Below are 17,404 nucleotides of genomic sequence, written 5' to 3' on the forward strand. Positions count from 1 at the left end.
TGTTCCAGGAAAAGCGTCAGATAAATGCACACATACCCTGGGGAGTTCCTGTTGCGGCTCAGCGGTAGTGAACACACCTAGTATCCATGAGGATGTGGGTTTGATCCCTGGCCCTGCTCTGTTGTGGTGAGCTGTGGTGTAGGTTGCAGACATGGCTTGGATCTGGCATTGCTGTGGTTGTGGTGTAGACTGGCAGCTGCAGCTCTGATTCGATCCCTAGCCTGGGCACTTACATACGCTTTAGGTGTTGCCCTTAAAAAAACCAAAAAACAGAGACACCTTAAGATGTTACTGGCCAGCTATTTTATAGGATCGCAGAATCCTAGAATTGCAGAGCCCAGATAATGCTCAGTGTAGTAGTCACAAGCCACACGTGGCTATTGGCCACTGGAAATGTGGCCAGTCCAAAGTGAGATGTGCTGAGTGTAAAGTACATGCTGGATTTCAAAACTATAGGAAGAAAAAAAAAAGAAGAATGTAAAATAGGTAATAATTTTATGTTGATTATATGTTAATATTTTAGATATACTGGATTACATAAAGCATACTATGACAGTGAACTTCACCCGTCTCTTTAACCTTTTTGAACATGTGACAACTGGAAGATTTTAATTTTTTTTTTTTGGCTGTGCCCCCAGCATGTGGAAATCCCTGGGCCAGGGATCAAACCCCAGCCAGAGCAGTGAGGACATGGAATCTCAACTTCTAGCCACCAGGGAACTTCTGAAAGATTGTCAATTACGTATGCAGCTTGCGTTTTGTTTCTATTGAAGGGCATGGTATAGCTCACCTACAGAGATCCTACCTTTTACAAACTAAGAAAGAGGCCACACAGGGAAATGGCTTGTCCCTGGTCTCACGAATAAACAGCAACACCTCTTAAGAGTGGGCAGATGGGAGAGGCAATACATAACACATGAAGATCTAACACTAATGGTGGAAGGTGAGGTGATGCCGGGAGAACCACTGCCCAGGTCTTTAGGACTTAGAAAGACAAGCTCCAGATGACTCGTGAAGCATCCTCCTTTGTTCCAGGCTCTCCACTTTTTTTTTTTTTTCTTTTTAGGGCCGCATTCGTGGCATGTGGAAGTTCTCAGGCTAGGGGTCCAATCGGAGCTGTAGCCGTCAGCCTACACCACAGCCACAGCCATGTCAGATCCGAGTCCTCGCCTGCGACCTACACCACAGCTCACGGCAACACAGGATCCTCAACCCACTGAGCGAAGCCAGGGATTGAACCTGCATCCTCATGGATGCTAGTCAGATTCATTAATCACTGAGCCACAATGAGAACTCCCAGGCTCTCTACTTGATGGAGGACACTGACAAGCTGGAGTGCAACCAGGAAGACGGATGGACTTAAATCCATGCCATTTGAAGGGTGGCTGGAAACTGGGAGTATGTAACTTGCAGGGGGTGGGGGTCGGGGACAAGGCACAAGAGCTCTTCACAAAGGGGAAAGCAGACCTCCTATTTGGCCTGAGAAGGAATTTTCTAATAGCTTTTGCTGCTTAGGGAAAGGGCTGCTGTGGAGGCAGGGAGCTCCCTGCACTAGACAGCCTGGGAAGCACAGAGAAGGTTCCAGCAAGCCTGGATAGAGGCCCATGTCTTGGGTGCGCTCGGGTCTCAGGAGAAAGGGAAGGATGGTCTGGGAATCTTGTTACAGAGGTGACCGTGTGATTGAACATACTCTTCTTGTGCGAGGGGGTCTTCAGCCCTCGTCCTGGGCAAGAAGCTGAAGGTCTGCTTCCTCCTTATTCTTTGCCCTACGCAGTCTTCCTGCCAACACCAGAGCAGAGGGCTCTGCCATTGCGCCTCTCCCCCAGGCGCTGTCCTAGCTGCCAAGGGTTCTTGTGTCCTCCTGTGTCCGCAAGCTGGGTTCCTACGACCTCCTGGCTGCAGTACTTAACCAGGCAGTCTCCTAACAGAGCCGAGCCCAGGGAGCAGGGGCCCCACCCGATCTGCTCTCCTCTTCCCACCAGCTCCCCCTTCCCTCTTGCTCTGGACCGCAAGGTCTCTCTGCTCCACTGAACCCTCACTGCACTGGGAGCCGGCTGTGTCCCAGAGTGCTTTCTGGGCTGAGGACAGACCCCCAAGGGTTCCCTAGTGAGATGTTTGTGTGCAGTCACCTGTAGGAGCAGATACACACACCACACAGAGGCAAGGTCAAAAACACACCCCGACAGTCACAAGCAGTCACCCTTCCAGCCTACACTCTGACACCCTTACCGTTAATTCACACGTGGTGTCACATACATGTAATCTGATGCAATTGTCGATGCGTGTCAATACCCTGTGACTGTTTTAACACATATCTACCCACAGCCCTGCGTGACACACGTGCACCCTCCCTCTACACCACACACACACACACACACACACACAAACACACACACCTCTTTATGGTTACCTTTTACTCGGCAGATCCCAGGAGCCACGAGCCTAGAACTCAACGTAGCTTGCATCACGGCGGGTCAGTACTGCTATCATCATTCCCCAGCCCCAAAGCCCGGCCCCAATGTCTTTCTTTCTTTCTTTTTTTTTTTTGCCTTTTCTAGGGCCGCTCCCATGGCATATGGAGGTTCCCAGGCTAGGGGTCGAATAGAAGCTACAGCTGCCAGCCTATGCCACAGCCACAGCAACACCAGATCCAAGCGGCGCCTGCGACCTACACCACAGCTCACCACAATACCAGATCCTTAACCCACTGAGTAAAGCCAGGGATCGAACCTGTGTCCTCACAGATATAGTCAGGTTTGTTACAGCTGATCCACGACGGGAACTCCCCAGTGTATTTCTTGACTAAGCACCACGGCCTCCCTGTGCCTGCAACGTCCCTGATGGAGCAGGCAATCCGCTGGAGGCTCTGGCCTCTTGGTTCATTGCTCACTGGCCTCCCCCAACAACAACCATGAGAAATAAGTCTTACCCTCCCCACTTTTCAAATGGGGAAATCGAGGCTTCCAGAAGGCAGTTCTTCCCTCTTTAAGCCTATTGTACTGTAGTTGCAGGGCCTGGCCACCTCTTGCTGTCTGTCTGTCTGCCACACATACACAGTTCCTGGCTTTGGGAAACAGAACTTGGCTGACACCAAAACCCTGTGACTTCTCTCTAGTGGGCTATCTCAGGAGGTCACTCCTCGGGTTGGCATCAGGGACCTCAGCTTTAGGGACCCAGGCAGGAGAGCTGGGGGGCGGGGGTGTCTGTGTGTGGGGGGTTGCATGCACAGGGCTGAGTTCTGAGTGACAAGTGCTAATTGCAGCCACAAAGGCAACACAGTGCTGGAGTAGGACACAGGAGGCTTTAATGAGATACAACTTCTCTGCTTTCCCGCAGTGTAATTCAATTAGCAGCCAGGGAAACCTAATTTCTTTTTACAAAGAGGGGTGCAGTGGGAGATTCTCTGGGGACTTGGGGACAGGGAGGGGCTCAGCTTAAGGGCATCAAGGAGACCCAAGTAGATGAGATGTCCCTTAATACCTAGCTCCTCCCGACACAGCCCCTTTAGGTGGGGAGTGTGGGCTCTTCCCTGGGGTCCTGCGGAAGGTTCTGGGGTGAGCTGGGCCAGTCTCATTCATAGCTTTACAACCCCGGTGCCAGTATAGTGCCAGTCCTGCACATGGCCAAGCTGGGGCAAACCCTGGTAGAAGGCAAAGGGGCTTCCCGATGACTCCCAGGGCCCTTCCCTGACACCCCATGTCACTGCAGTTACCCCTCCTCTGGGCATCAAGCGTCCCTGCAGGGCACGTGTCACACTGCCCTGGCCTTGTCTCTGACGTGAGACTCCAGGGTAGAAGCATTCCTGTTCAGGACTGAGCATGTGTTTGTGGAAAGAAGCCAGGCTCCCATGCACTGGGTGCCTCTCCTGCTCTCCCCACCCGCCCTGGTTACCCCGGGGGCAGCCTGCCCGGTCCAGTTAGACTCACTCTAGGGCAGCAAGGAGCCTTGCTGGGCCCCTGGCGCTCAGGCCATGGCCTTACAGCCCTGCAGGATTCCCAGATTTTTGCCTCCTGGATCTGAGGGGGCCTTATAGGCAGAGAAAGGCACCGGCCACCTCGGACCCACCCCCGCCCTCGTTCCAGGGCCTTCCTGGGGCAGCAAGGCGAGGGGAGAGGAAATCGATTTCAGAAACGAGACAGTTGTCAGAATCCGATGCAACCGGTTCCCGTCTGTGAAATTACTCGCAGGCCGGCTCCTGTCACCCCCAGGTCCTGCCCGGACCAGCTGCTATTTACATTTTAATTTGATGTGAGAGGCTGATAGATTTTTAAAACACCACGAGACAGCTCTGCTTCCTCACTCACCCCCAGCATCCACAGACTTTCTGACTAGCCCCTGGGCTTGGAGATGGAGTCCTAGGGCCCCGAGACCCTGGTACGGGGTTTATAAACTGCATCTTCTTGAAAGCGGCCCTTCCCTTGCCCCTCCAGCTCCCCGTTCTCTGGGGTCCCACCCAGAAGCTGGGGTGGGCTGCTCCTTGCAGTCTGCAGAGCACTGGAGCATCCTTTATCAGGAGCTTCATTCTGTTAAGGAGGTGGCCTGGGGATTTTAGTCCCCAGAGTACTGGTGATGAGAAGGAGGCTCAGAGAGGCTAAGTTGTTTGTCTGAAGTCACACAGCTGGTGAGTGGCAGGAAGATAGAGCCCCAAGTCCCTGACAATTCACCCACACCCTTTCCTCTGGTTCCATCCAGCCTTCTCCCTCTGCCCAGTGGATCCTTCTCCCATCTTGGGCTTTGTCCCAGGAGTGGGAAACTGGGTGGGAATGACTGGGTGTGGATGAGTCATGGCAGGGGTGGGGATGCAGGAGGAGGAGGCTGAAAACTGGAACAGGGCTGGACCAGTGGGGCCAGGAGGCCAGTCCAGGGTGGGCTGGGGCTGGGGCAGGAGTTGACCGGGGGGGGGGGCGGGGGGGGGGAGAGTGTGAGTCGGGCCTTCTCTGCCTCTGTTGCCCTCCCTCTCTTCTGCCTGGTGATTGGAGCTCAGCTGGTGTTTCTGACAGTCCCCGACGTCACCAGGGAGGGTAGACTGTCCCGAATACCCGAGGGAGAGGAGCAGTGCGTGTGGGAAGGAGGATGTGGAAGGAAGAGCAGGGGAAAGCCACAAGCTGTTGTTCGAGGCCCGATCAAATGTGAAAGGGGTGGAATGCTGCACCCCAGAAGGAAGCTTGGGGCACTTCTTAACCCCATTCGTGGGCGTGAGGATATAGTAATTCTCGGAGTTTATGTTCCCGGGGGCTTCCTATGTGCTGGGCACTACTCTGCATGGCTTTACATGAATTCACTCATTTTATCCTCACAATAACCTTATTTTCAATCCTAGTTTATAGACATGGAAGCCGAGGCTCAGAGAAATAAATTGTCCAAGGCTAGCCAGTGACAGAGCTGGAATCCAGGGCACCTGTGCTTTGACCCATGATGTGACACTGGTTAGGGAAGGGCAGTGGTGGGGGCAGAGTGGGGGTGCACAGAGCTCAGCTTCCCTGAAGAGAAATGCAGCCAGATCTGGGGCAAAGCCGACTGGCCTGGGAACCTGGACACCAAGGGGTTAGGGCTGCTCTGCTTTTCTAGTTGGGTGGCCTGAGGGAGGGGGTTGAGACACTTCTCACAGGGTCTGAGGGAAGGTACCCCACCTCTGCCACCCCCCACTGTAGTGGATGCCCCTCTGGTCCTTCCGCTGCCTCAGGCAGGATGGTCTCAAAGCCAATAAGGTTGGAAGAAGGGCCGCAAAGGCGCAGTATTCTTCACCGACCTGAGGAGGGAACTTGACTGTCTCAGGAAGTCCTTCTGAGAGTCTAGCTGAGATCTCTCTAGGAGTCTTGTAGAGCTACTTGTAAAAAGGAAACTCTCTCCGGCATGCTAACATGCTTTTCTGGATGGCCTCCTCCTTGCCTTTTGGAAGAGGCTTTTCCAGGGGACAGCCCATGCCCCGAAGGTTCTAGAGAGCTTTGCACACCCACCTAGCCAGGGAGAAGGGAGCCTCTTGGCTCAGAGGCTTTCATCTCCTTTTGTTTCTGAAAGGATTACACGCACTCACTCGAGGTGGGCTCCCCCACCCCCCCCAACCCCACCCCCAAAGGCTGTGTCTCTGCTCCTTGTTAACAAGATCTTGACAAGAACCGCAGCCCTGCTTGGCGGTGTGAGATAAGCTGCCACAAAGGGGCATTGTTGGCACATGGGGTGGTCGGCCCTGGGGCGGGGCAGGGCGGGTGGGAGAAGTTCTTTGCACTCAGCCCTGGCAGCCGCTCCAGGCTTCCCCTGGGAAGGGCTGGTGGTGGTGGTGGGGGGGTGCCTTCTGGTGCCTGCTTTGTTTTTTTCCTTCTTAAAGAGCCAGGGCCTAGCGTTGTTAATTTGATTGCATCCACTTCGGCTTCTTGTCTCCCCTGATTAGCCAAGCTCCACCTGAAGCATGAGATTAATTCAAATTGCATGGAAGCAATCAGCCTCGGCTCTGAGAGCTGGCAGGGAGGTGCTGGGGGAGCTGGGGGCCCAGGGACCCTAGCGGTCCACTGCCCCTGAACTTGGGGAGCTGGACTGGCAAACAGTGTGTGTGTGTGAAGGGGGTTGGGGGCAGGTGATGGAGAATGGTGGGGCCTTTGAGATGTGGGCTGCAGCCCTGTTTCTGCTGCACGGTGGGCCCAGCTGGGACCCTCAATCTCACCTGGCCCTGCTTTCTCCAACTGTGAAATGGATCAGTCAGTCCCTCTCGTGGCTGCTTGCTAAGGAGAACAAGCGCAGGGCCGGGGGTGGGGGGTGGGAGGGTGGGGAGGTGGTGGGGGGAAGAGTAGAATTCTCCTGGGAGGGTGGGACCTGTCTCCCCTGCCTCTAGTCTTCTACTCTCCCCAGAATATCAGAAAAATGATGGTTATAATGAAAATAGCCAATGTTTATCGAATGCTTATTATGGGTCATGCACCCTGGTTAATGCTTTACATGGATTATTTTATTAAATCCACCCCCTGCCAACCTTAGGATGTGGGAAGTATTTTTATTCCAGTCTTAGAGATGAGAGAACACTCAACTCAGAAGTGACCCTAAACATCGGAATCCTTTTGGAGACAAAAGGAGACGACACCCTCTTTCTTTAATTACTAGGAAGGTAGTGTTTCAGGGTCATTGCTGTGAACACCCTAGAGCTGGGGTCAGCAAACGTTTCCTGTAAAGGACTGAATAGTACTTCTCTCAGGTTTTGCTGGCCGTAGGTCTCTATTTCAAAGACCAACTCTGTGGATGAAGTGTGAAAGAAGCCAAGGACAATAGACTATGAAGACTGGGCGTGGCTGGGCTCCAGCAAAACAGGCATCTGGCCAGATACGGCCCAAGGCCCAGCTTGTGACCCAGTTGCTCTGGGTCTATTGCACAGGAGAGATTGGGCTTGCCAACTCTGGACCAAGAGGGAGTTTTGGTTAGGAGGCTGGTTGCATGCAGACAAGGGCGGGATGCTAGAAAGGAGAGCACTTCAGCTTCCAGAGTTCTGGAAAGCATGCCGTTATGGATAATAAATCACTGAGCTTGGGGATTGCTGTGCGTCTGAATTGCCTCCCCTCAAAAGACATGTCAAGTCCTAGAGGCTGGTACCTGTGCATGTGAGCTTATTTGGAGATGGGGTCTGTGAAGATGCAGTAAGATGAATGCTGCTGGAGGAGGATGGGCCCCTAGTCCGGGATGATTGGTGCCCTGATGAGAGAGGAGGGGAGGCGGGTGTGTGAGGATGCACAGGGAGAATGCCACGTGAGCTGGAGGCAGGGCCGGGAGTGACGCCTGTACAATCCGAGGGATGCCAACGATAGCTGGCAGCCACCAGAAGAGGCAAGAGAAACTTGTTCCCTTAGTTCCTGTCGAGAGAGACCAGCCCTGCTGGCACCTTGATTTGGGATTTCTGGCCTCTCAGAACCACGAAAGAATACAATTCTGTTCTTCTAAGCCACCCAGTTTGTGGCACTTTGTTGTAGGAAACTACTACAAGGTTCCAGTGGGTGACAGATGCCCAGGAAGACAGCCACAACCTGTCCCCATGGAGCCGGAGGGGGCTTCCTGAGGACGGAGGTTGTGAGCTTTGCTCTTCCTGCTCTGTGAGGAGGCCACCCGGTGATGCCCCAGCAGGAGTGTGCCCGGGCCACCTACCCGGCCCCCACCTCCCACCCCAGCACCTGGCCCTGGGACGGGCACTCCATGACCACAGCCTAACGAATGGACAGTGGCAGGCTGGGCAGGAGCAACATGAGCAGGAGAAAACGTTCCTCAGAACCGCAGTTTTGCCAGGGCTTAAGTCCCTGTAGGTGGGAACCTGGGGTCCTGAGGCTGGGCAGGGATGGGGAGGCAGCCTGGGCTTCTGGGGGAAGCCCACCAGACTTATCCTTTCTGGCCCAGGAAAGGACAGCTGTTAGTGGCACAGTACCTTGTAAGACACCTCAGTGAGGTGGGGGCTGTAGGGTCCTTGGGTCCAGCACGCTGTTCTGGGTAGGAATCCTGGCGGAAAGTCAGCCAGTGCCCGGCTTCCCCAGGCACCCCAGCACCACCACCTTGACATGGCCAAAGCAAGCGTGCCATCGCACCCCTCCCACCCACCCCATTTGTATTGGTGGAAGCATCATACTAATCCTCAGCCTCTAGCCCTTGACTCTCCCAGGTCCTTTTGGCCAGTCTGTCATCCTAGGAGGCACCTGTTCCTTCTCAACAACACTTAGGCTCCCTGTTTCTCTCCATTCACTGCTCAAGATCCGAGTATCACCACCAGACCTGGATGCCACGCACGCTCCATCCCCCAGCCCTGCCAGCGGACGCCCTCATTGCTGCCACTTCCCATGGTGTCGTGGCTCCTGCTGTGCCCTCCCCCCACCTGCCCTCCTTTCTCCCCTTCGCCTATCCAAGCACTACCTGTTCCTAAGGCTCCACCCAAGTCCCATGCCTCCAGAAAGCTCTGTCTGACCTCATCTGTTCACACTGGCTTTCACTTTCTCAAACCCAACCCTGGCACGTGTAGTGCCAGACCTTTTAGTGTGGGATCTCCTGATGGTTAGTTCCAGCTTCCTCACTAATTTATAAGCCCCCTAAGGGCAGGGATGGTGACTTAAACTTCTCTCTCTCTTTCAGACTGGACACCACGCTGGGCACGCAGGGGGGCTTCGGGAAGTACATGGCTATGGCTTGACTGATCCAGCAATTTCTCTACCCCGACCATTCAGGGGGGCTTCGGTAAGTACATGGCTGTGGCTTGACTGATCCAGCAATTTATCTACCCCGACCATGCAGAGGGGCTTTGACTGTGCCTGAGGGTGCAGTTCTGGGCTCTCTGCTTAGGGCAGGGTCTGGAGGCTCTAATTTAGCTCTTGGCCTGTCTTCATTTTCTTTCTATTTTTTTTTGGCCGCACCTACAGCACGTGAAAGTTTCTGGGCCAGGGATCGAACCTACACCACAGCAGTGACCCAAGCCACTGCAGGGACAACACTGGGTCCTTAACCCACTGAGCCACCAGGGAACTCCTGTCTGCATTTTCTTATCTAGTCAACTGTGGCACCTGGAGACAGCCCTGACTTCCTTGTGTCTCAAAATCACTGGCACCTTTTCCTTGGTTGGTAAGTATGATGAGTGTAATTTTGTCGTTAATATCCAGACCCGCTGGAGCTGAAAGCAGGACAAACCCTGGATGATACCTTGGAGCTCAGATCCATCTGGAAGCCCTTCTCTGCTCACAGTCACTGGGACTGACCTAGAGGCTGAGGGTGCAATGGTGGTGATGTGCTTTGTGCCACCACTGCCAAAGCCTCTAAGGACATAAGGGCCCAGATGAGAGCTTGGGACAGGCTCTTTCTCTCTCTCTTTTTTTTGGCTGTGGCATGAAGTGGCCTGATGTGGGATCTCGGTTCCCAGAACCCGGGCTGCTGTGGCCAAAGTGTGGAATCCTAATCCCTAGACCACCAGGGAACTCCCCCAAACTGAGAATGGAGGTTGCATAGGCAGGTTTATTCCTCTCATCCCTTCATTAAAATCTCTCCTGCTCTCAGGGGACCTGAGATGATGATGACGGGGGTTGGGGGTAGGAGCTGGGTGGGGGGATGGTTTCCCATGGAGACTGTTTTTTCTTAAAACCTTGGTACAAAGTCCCTTCAAGGGCTAAGTTTGAATTGTGACATAGCTTTGCTCCAATGTTGGCCTCTGGAGGTCAGTACAATCTCCATGGTTCTTGGTTTCAGACTTAGTTTTTCTATGAAACCCTGAATCACCAAAGGCACCAGCTTCAGCAAGGCAGGTTCTGGTGCTGAGAAGATGGGCCCTGCCAGGTCTCCACTGGCAAAGTGGAATGTCGCCCACTTGTTGAGCTCTGTTAGTATCTTAGGGCTGAGGGAAAGGTGCAAAAGATTGTGACTTTTCTGGGCCTCTCAGAGCCTCTGTTTTCCCATGTGTGCTGAGAGGGGTTAGGAATCTGAGTGTAGACGTCCCTGTCTACGCATCCCACTCTCTCTTGACACCCTGCAAACAGCCACCCCTCAGGTCTCGAGGTCACACTGGTGGCAGTGTCCTTGGCTAGACAGACTGGGGAAGATGCCCTAACAAGCCCTAGAAATTGGCTCAGGGCATCGGGGCAGGGAATTCCCGGGGTCCAGAGCGTGGCTTAGAAAGGGAGCTGTGGGCTCTGGGCCGCAGGTCATGGTCTTGCCCTGTGGGAAGGGTGGGCGTTGAGGAGGGCAGAAGAGGACCCCCAGAGCAGGAGCCCCAGTCACTGGGTCTGAGGGAGGTGCTGCTTCTGCCCGACATGGAGGAGTTTCCTTTGGGCAAATTTGAAATCAGGACCATCTCAGGTCCTGGGATTCACAGTTGTCATTGCAAGCCTCCGCATCCTGACCTCTGCCCCAGTGGCCCACCGCTGGCAGGTGACCTGGTCCACCCAGGCCCCAGGCTTCCGTCCACCAGGGTGAACCCCCTTCCTCCAATCCCACTGGGCTCCTCCTCTCCTCCCTCTTGAAATCTGTGACTCTGCAGTTGCCTGTGTGCTCTGGAGGGCTCCTGGATCTGGCTTTAATTGGTCTGACATTTTGCTAAACAAACAAATCAAAACTCAGACCAAACAAAGAGCCCTTATGGGTTTAATTGGCCTTGGGCTTTGCCTTGGCTGCATCGCTGGAGCCATCACAGGGCAGAGGAGAGTCTGGGGAACGTGACAGGACCTGTCTAATCAGGTAACCTGGGGCACCAGGGGGCTGCAGAGTCCCAGACAGTGGTGGCATCAAACACAGCTAGCCCCTTGCACCCCGGGCTAAGCGGCCTGCCTTGGTACCTGCCTCAGGGTGAAGCATTCTCTTTGGAGATGCTTATTTTTGTCCCCCGTGTGTCAATGGGAGGGGGATTGCCTCCTCTTCCTTTTGGACATTATCTCCCTTTTTTATTTTACATTTTAAAAGGGAGATAAAAGGTAGCTCTGTAGACGTAGTATTTTCTTAATTACCTTTCTTTTTCTTTCTTCTTCTTTTTTTTCCCGTCTTTTTGCCTTTTCTAGGGCCGTTCCTGCGGCATATGGAGGTTCCCAGGCTAGGGGTCTAATCGGACGGAACTGTAGCTGCCAGCCTATACCAGAGCCACAGCAACTCAGGATCCGAGCCGCATCTGCAACCTACACCACAGCTCACGGCAACGCCGGATCATCAACCCACTGGGCAAGGCCAGGGATCGAACCCGCAACCTCATGGTTCCTAGTCGGATTTGTTTACCACTGAGCCACGACGGGAACTCCCTACCTTTATTTTTCAACCAAGTTCTAGGAGGCAGTCTGAAAGGACCATGAACGCAGCTAGACTCATAGCCTGTCTGAGCTGGCACACACCTGGGGATTAGCTATGACTAGATTCTAGTCCAGGCCTCTGACTGTACAGATGAGGAAACCGAGGCCCAGAGAGGGGAAGGGATGGCTCGAAGCTATGAAGCCTGTGAGTCACGGAGCTGGGACTGGCATCTGGTCATTTGTCTCTTGGTCTGTGCTCTCTCTACCAAACCATGAACCCACAGACGCAAGTTCCTGTCTCAACTAGGACTGTATCACCCCACGATCTTGGTCTAATACCTTCCCTTCTCCGGGAAGGAACTATTGCCTGCCAACCTCAGGCAAGGTGTGAGCTTCGGAAACTGTCAAGTGCTGTGCTGTGCAAGTGGAAGGGCGGTGCTCACGGGCTCAGCACCACTCACTCCCTGGGACTCAGGGCCTGGATGGTTGCCAATAAGGGTGTCCAGGGATCAGGAGAGCTTTTTGCTTTCCCCAGCAAACTCCTAGAAATCTGGGGCCTTGAGGAAAGGTTCTAGATGGCAATTCTCCAAGAGCCAGCTCTGGAATCCCAATCCCCCCAGACCCCTGGGCTCCTGGAACTCTGCTTTGGTGCTTGATATGGAGTCAACACTGCACGGAAAGAAAACATGTAGCTTCCACAGCCCACGAACACCTCACACATGTTTCCTGTCCATCCTCCCTACTCTCCCCCCGTCACCCCAAGTTTCCACCTCATTCGATGGTGTGCGTGGACTTGCCTGCCTCCCCGCTCTTGCTTCACTTTCCTATCCTGGAATGACCTTTGCTCCTATTGGTTCTTGAGAGTCCTTCTCAGCCTTCAAGTCCTACTGAGCCATCACGGCTTTTGTGGAACTCTTCTGGACATGCCCTTATTGGTCCCCCAAATTAAAATGGATCACTCCATCCCTGGTTCTCTCTCTATCACCTTGTTTGTAGCCTTTTAAGGCACTTATTGCTTTGTGTATTATAGTTCTATGGGGGTGTGTGTCTATATCTCTGCAAGACTCTAAATTCCCTGAGAAGAGCAGCTCCACTTTACCCATCACTAGATTTTTCAGCACCGAAAACTAAGGATTGCTAGTGACTATTGAATGTGTCTTGGGTGCCAAGTACTGTGTTAATCATGGTAAGTGTGTGCCTCACTTGAATCTTACCAATGAGTGAAAACGCACTACAGTTCCAAGCTTACAGGGGAGGAAAGTGGGGCTTACAGAGATGGTCATTCAAGATCCCACAGCTATCAGCTGGCAGAGCTGGGATGTGAACTCTGGATCTGCCTGGTTCTTAAAGCTGTGCTGTTAGCCACAGAGGTTTGTGATCTTTTTAGTGAGCCCCCAGTAAGCAGCTGTTACCATCGGAACCCCTCAGGGTCAATGGTGTGGACACTTGCTAAGAGGGGCCAACTACCAATGTCCAGTTTGACACCTGAATGCTTTTTTGCGATGTGTGTCCCTTTGATATATTTAATTTCTTACTTCTCCTTGGCAAAAGTGGGGATTTAGGTCACACGAGCGTGAAGTCTGACAAGGTGGAGCCATATTGCGTCAACACTTTCTGAGTGTTGGAGGCACTGGGGAAAGCCATGAAATCGGCTTTGTAAACAGCAGGTCTGTCCAGAGCTGGCTCTGAGGTGGGTGGGAGTGTCTGAGATGGACCGAAGGATGACTAGCAAGGGCTCCACGCAGGCAAGCCCATCGGTGGCCCATGTGCCCAGCTGCTGCAGGTCCTTCCCCATCTGCTGCCCTTTGGGGACATAGCAGAGGTGGAGGGAGACTGAGGAGGGAAAGGGCAGAGTGGGCAGTGGGGGAGGACGTGCAAGAGGAGAAGCTGTGGGCGGGTCCCCTGGGGCAGGACCTGCACCAAAGCAGCAGGAGGCAGAACACATTCCCAGAAGTCAGGAGCACCCGGCCCCGCCACCTCGCACTGTCACACACATTGTCATAGGAGCCTGTCCTGGAAGCCAGATTCTGTGTGGAATGATCCAGGCTGTTACAGAACAGCAGTCAGACCCTCCAACCCCAGGCAGAGGCCCTGGCCACACTCAGCCCTCCACGCCGACTGCCCTCAGGTCTTAAATCCCTCCGGTCTTGCCTCCTCCCCTCCTGCTGGCATTTGGAGGGGCACAGGAGCCTCTAGCATGGCTGGCAGGTTGCTGGGGAGAGCGAGGCTAGAATGGAAGGCGGTGTTTGTGACAGAGAAGGTGTGAGGAAAGGGCTGCCTGAGGGTTTGGAGCCCATGAGTGTGCAGAGGGTGTTGAGGGGTGCACAGCTGGGAAGCAGCCTGTGGGGGAGGGCTCTGTGAGGCATGGGGGCAGGGGGATGGGTAAGAAGCAAGGAGAGACTGTGTCACAGGCAGCAGATGAGGGACTACATGACCTGGAGGGGTCTGTGAGACGGGGCAGATGGAGGGAAGGCGTGTGTGGATGCCTGACTAAGGAAGGAAGCAGAGCAAAGTGACAAGGTGGCTCAAATGGGATGGGGGAGGATGGAGGGGACAAGGTCCAGATTCTGCCTATACGTGATGACAAGCAGCACGGAGTTCCTGTCATCCCTTGAGATGAGGGGCCAGAGGTTAACGCCACTGTGAGTGCGTGTGCACGTGTGTGCATGTGTGATTTCATGTGCCACGTGTACATGAGGCTGTCCCGGATTTACAAAATGTGCTTTCGTAGCTGCTGCCTGGGCTGTGAAGTAAGGATGACACAGAAAAATGTAGGTCCAGAGGAGGGGACGCGACCAGCCCAGGAGCCCCCAGGACATCAGGGACAGCATGATATGAACTGGGTCACCTCACCCACAGCGCACCTCCTATATACTGTGTCATCACCCACACCCACATCATGGTCCCAGAGAAACCATGGGCCACAAAGGCACAGCCATGCTTGCCCAGTGGAATGTGGAATGCCCTAACTTAGAGAAAAAGAGCAAAGATAGGAGGGGCGAAAAAAAAAAAGCCTGATCGTTTGGGTACTTTTCTTCTGCTGACAGTGGGGAGATAAGGATCAAATATGAAGGAAGGAGACTTCTACGAGGTGCCTGCTATTCCTCTCGCGGCACGCAGGCAGAATTAGCAAAGTTCTCCCCGGCTGAGGGATGTAGATTGATTGCCTGGTTTTATTAAGGACAAAGTGCTTTTTGATAGTACGAGGGAAGCAGCTCCCCAGGGCGGGGATTCCAGCGCTCGGAGCGCCCTGAGCATCGATCCATCGCCGGGGCTTCCCTGTCTTGTGCTGAGCTGAACATGGGTTTGGCAAGCGATAAAGAAGCTATGATTCTTAAAGGCGGGGACTCTGCAGAGATGCTGGGCAGACCGCACACTGGGCACTGCTTTCAGCAGCCTTTCCTACGTGTACCCTGGAGGGTCTCTCTCCTGCTAAAAGCCTAAACTGGCGCTTAAATCTCTGATGACCTATTGCGTGCCAGTTACCATACTGGTTGCATTGTGCATGTCATCTGACTTTTGATACAAAACCTAGCAAGTAAGGCACTCTCATGACTCTCATTTTGTGTATCAGAAAAATGAGAGACAGGGGTTGAGGAGACCCATAGAGGTCACAGTAATTATGACATGGTACCCAGATTCTCGGTTGGCTTGGAGAGATGCTCAAAGTCAGGCTCATTGCCGTTCTCTATGGCCCATGGTCATAACAAAGGGCCACACGCCATCCTGACATGGTTCCTGGGCACCCACTACATAGACCCTTAAGAGCATAAAGAGACAGGCTCACCCAGGAGGAACGTCTGTGTGTGACTTAACGGACCTCAGGGAGATTCTAGACTTTCAAGGCCATTGATGCTGGCTCTGGGTCTGGGGATTTAGAAACCAGAGATATGGCACCAAATTGCAGGGAGTTTTATGGCTCTTTGGGCTTTTTTGAAGCTTCTTCCTCTTTCTATGATCCGTTCCTGGGTTTTTTACAATTTTGTGAGGTGATCGGGCTGGGAATGAACCTCTAGCCCAGGTGAAGAAGGGAACCTAAAGATGTGAAGTCACTGGCCCAAAGGCAGGATGCTCATCAGGCGGATCTGGAACTGGAACCCAGGTGTTCTGCCCCTAAGCCTTTCTCCTACATCACGTACACTGTCTCCTCTTTCTAAGCCACAAACAGGTGGACATCAAATAATAGAAATAAATGGTTTGCTATGACTATTCAGATGGAATTGCCAACCCACAGAGCAAAACAAGTGGACGGTCACGTGATCCTCTGGCACAGCAAATCTTGAGCTAATCGCGACCAGAGTGGAGTGAGCTGGTCATTCAGAGTGAGGCCATGGTTTTAGAGGAGGGTGCATTGGAGGTTCCCCAGCCCACCTCTGTCTAGGAATCCTTCCTGCCTCCCCTTCACGGAAGGAACAATGGGAACCAAGGGGGGAGGCCGAGTGAGTGCAGAGCTGGGCCTAGGATCAGGGGGTGCTGGGAGGGCCACATGGGGGCCAGACTTACTCTTAACAGTGAGGAACATGGACTTGCTGATGTCAGTGCCCACGCCGTTGCTGGCCTGGCAGAGGTAGTAGCCGATGTCCTCTTCCAGGACGTGGCGAATCAGTAGCGAGCTGTTGGGCAGGATCTGGATGCGGCCCGTGAGGGGCACGGGGTGGTACTGCTGGGGGTTCCCACTCCCTGAAAGGAGGCAGCAGTTAGGAGGCCTGGCGTCTAGGCCAGGGAGGGGGCTGGGGTGGACTGGAGTACCCCAAGGAATGGCCCTGATCCCCTTCTCATGCCCAGCTAGGGCCATGTTGTAATATCCCCGGAGTGCTGGGAGCCCACATAGTTCCTGCTTCCTGGGAGACAGGAAAGACCCTCCCAGAGGTGTGACCATGCCCCAGACCTGAGGCATGGAGATGGAGGTGGGGACCTCAACTGAGCCCTCAAATGGCAGTTGCCTGGTCTTGGCAGTTAGGCCTGGGGAGAAGCCAGCCATCCTCTAAGGGGGGCTTTGGATACCCCCCATCCCTCCAGAATCGGTCGTGGAGATGAGAGGGGATAAGAGGTTGGCATTGGGCTTAGTCAGGTACCAGATGCTTTCTTGGGATGCAGTTGGGTTGCAAGAAGGACCAAGATCCCAGAGTAGGTTTGCTCAGTGGGAAGCAAAAGTCAATGAGCTCTGGGAGCCGAGGATGGGGTAGGGAGAATTAGGGAGGGGTAGGGAAAATAGATTACAGTGAGTTCTAGGGCTGGAGTGGGGAGAGGAGAGGTCAATCTATGGGGATGACAGGGAATTTGGAATTAGCACGATAGCTGTTCCTGATCCATGGACCCTTGAGGGTGGCTAGAGATGACCTCCAGTTCAGACATGGCCTGGGGGTCCCTCAGCGGTCAGAACCCAGGGCTGGGCGTGGTGTGTAGAGACCAGGCCCAAGTCTCATTAGCATCCACCCCTTCCCCTTGCTGGCCATAATCAGAGATGCTGGCTGGCCAGGGGCTTACCCTTGGCATGCTTCCACATGACCTTGGGTGGGGGATAGCCATCCACCGAGCAGTTGAGCACACCAGCCTTGCCATAGATGCCATCCTGGTTGTTGGGCTGCACCACGAATCGAGGGGGCACTGCAGAAAGAAGGAAGGCAGAGGAGGAACAGGTCATCTTGATCTCTTACAGGTTTTCTGGGCCTTTGGGCACCTTCTGTTCA

General features: G+C 53.9%; 1 protein-coding gene across 4 annotated transcripts in view; it reads right to left on the minus strand.

The window, feature by feature from the left end:
• The window catches only part of DSCAML1 (DS cell adhesion molecule like 1), a 361,955-nt gene that overhangs the window by 59,635 nt on the left and 284,916 nt on the right, over positions 1-17,404 (minus strand). For all 4 annotated transcript variants that reach the window (XR_014815394.1, XM_021062901.2, XM_084976244.1 and 1 more), the window contains 2 exons: positions 17,202-17,321; positions 16,218-16,394 (listed from right to left, as the gene is read on the minus strand). Coding sequence is in view for 3 of the 4 variants with exons in the window: in XM_021062901.2 (XP_020918560.2) it covers positions 16,218-16,394; positions 17,202-17,321 (297 nt within the window). In the remaining variant the exon portion in view is untranslated. The remainder of the gene's footprint in view (positions 1-16,217; positions 16,395-17,201; positions 17,322-17,404) is intronic.

This window comes from Sus scrofa, chromosome 9 (assembly GCF_054392235.1).
Source record: "Sus scrofa isolate SSC_HxYL_T2T_F1_AM1 chromosome 9, Sscrofa_HxYL_maternal_Yorkshire_Landrace_v2.0, whole genome shotgun sequence".
Taxonomy (NCBI): domain Eukaryota; kingdom Metazoa; phylum Chordata; class Mammalia; order Artiodactyla; family Suidae; genus Sus; species Sus scrofa.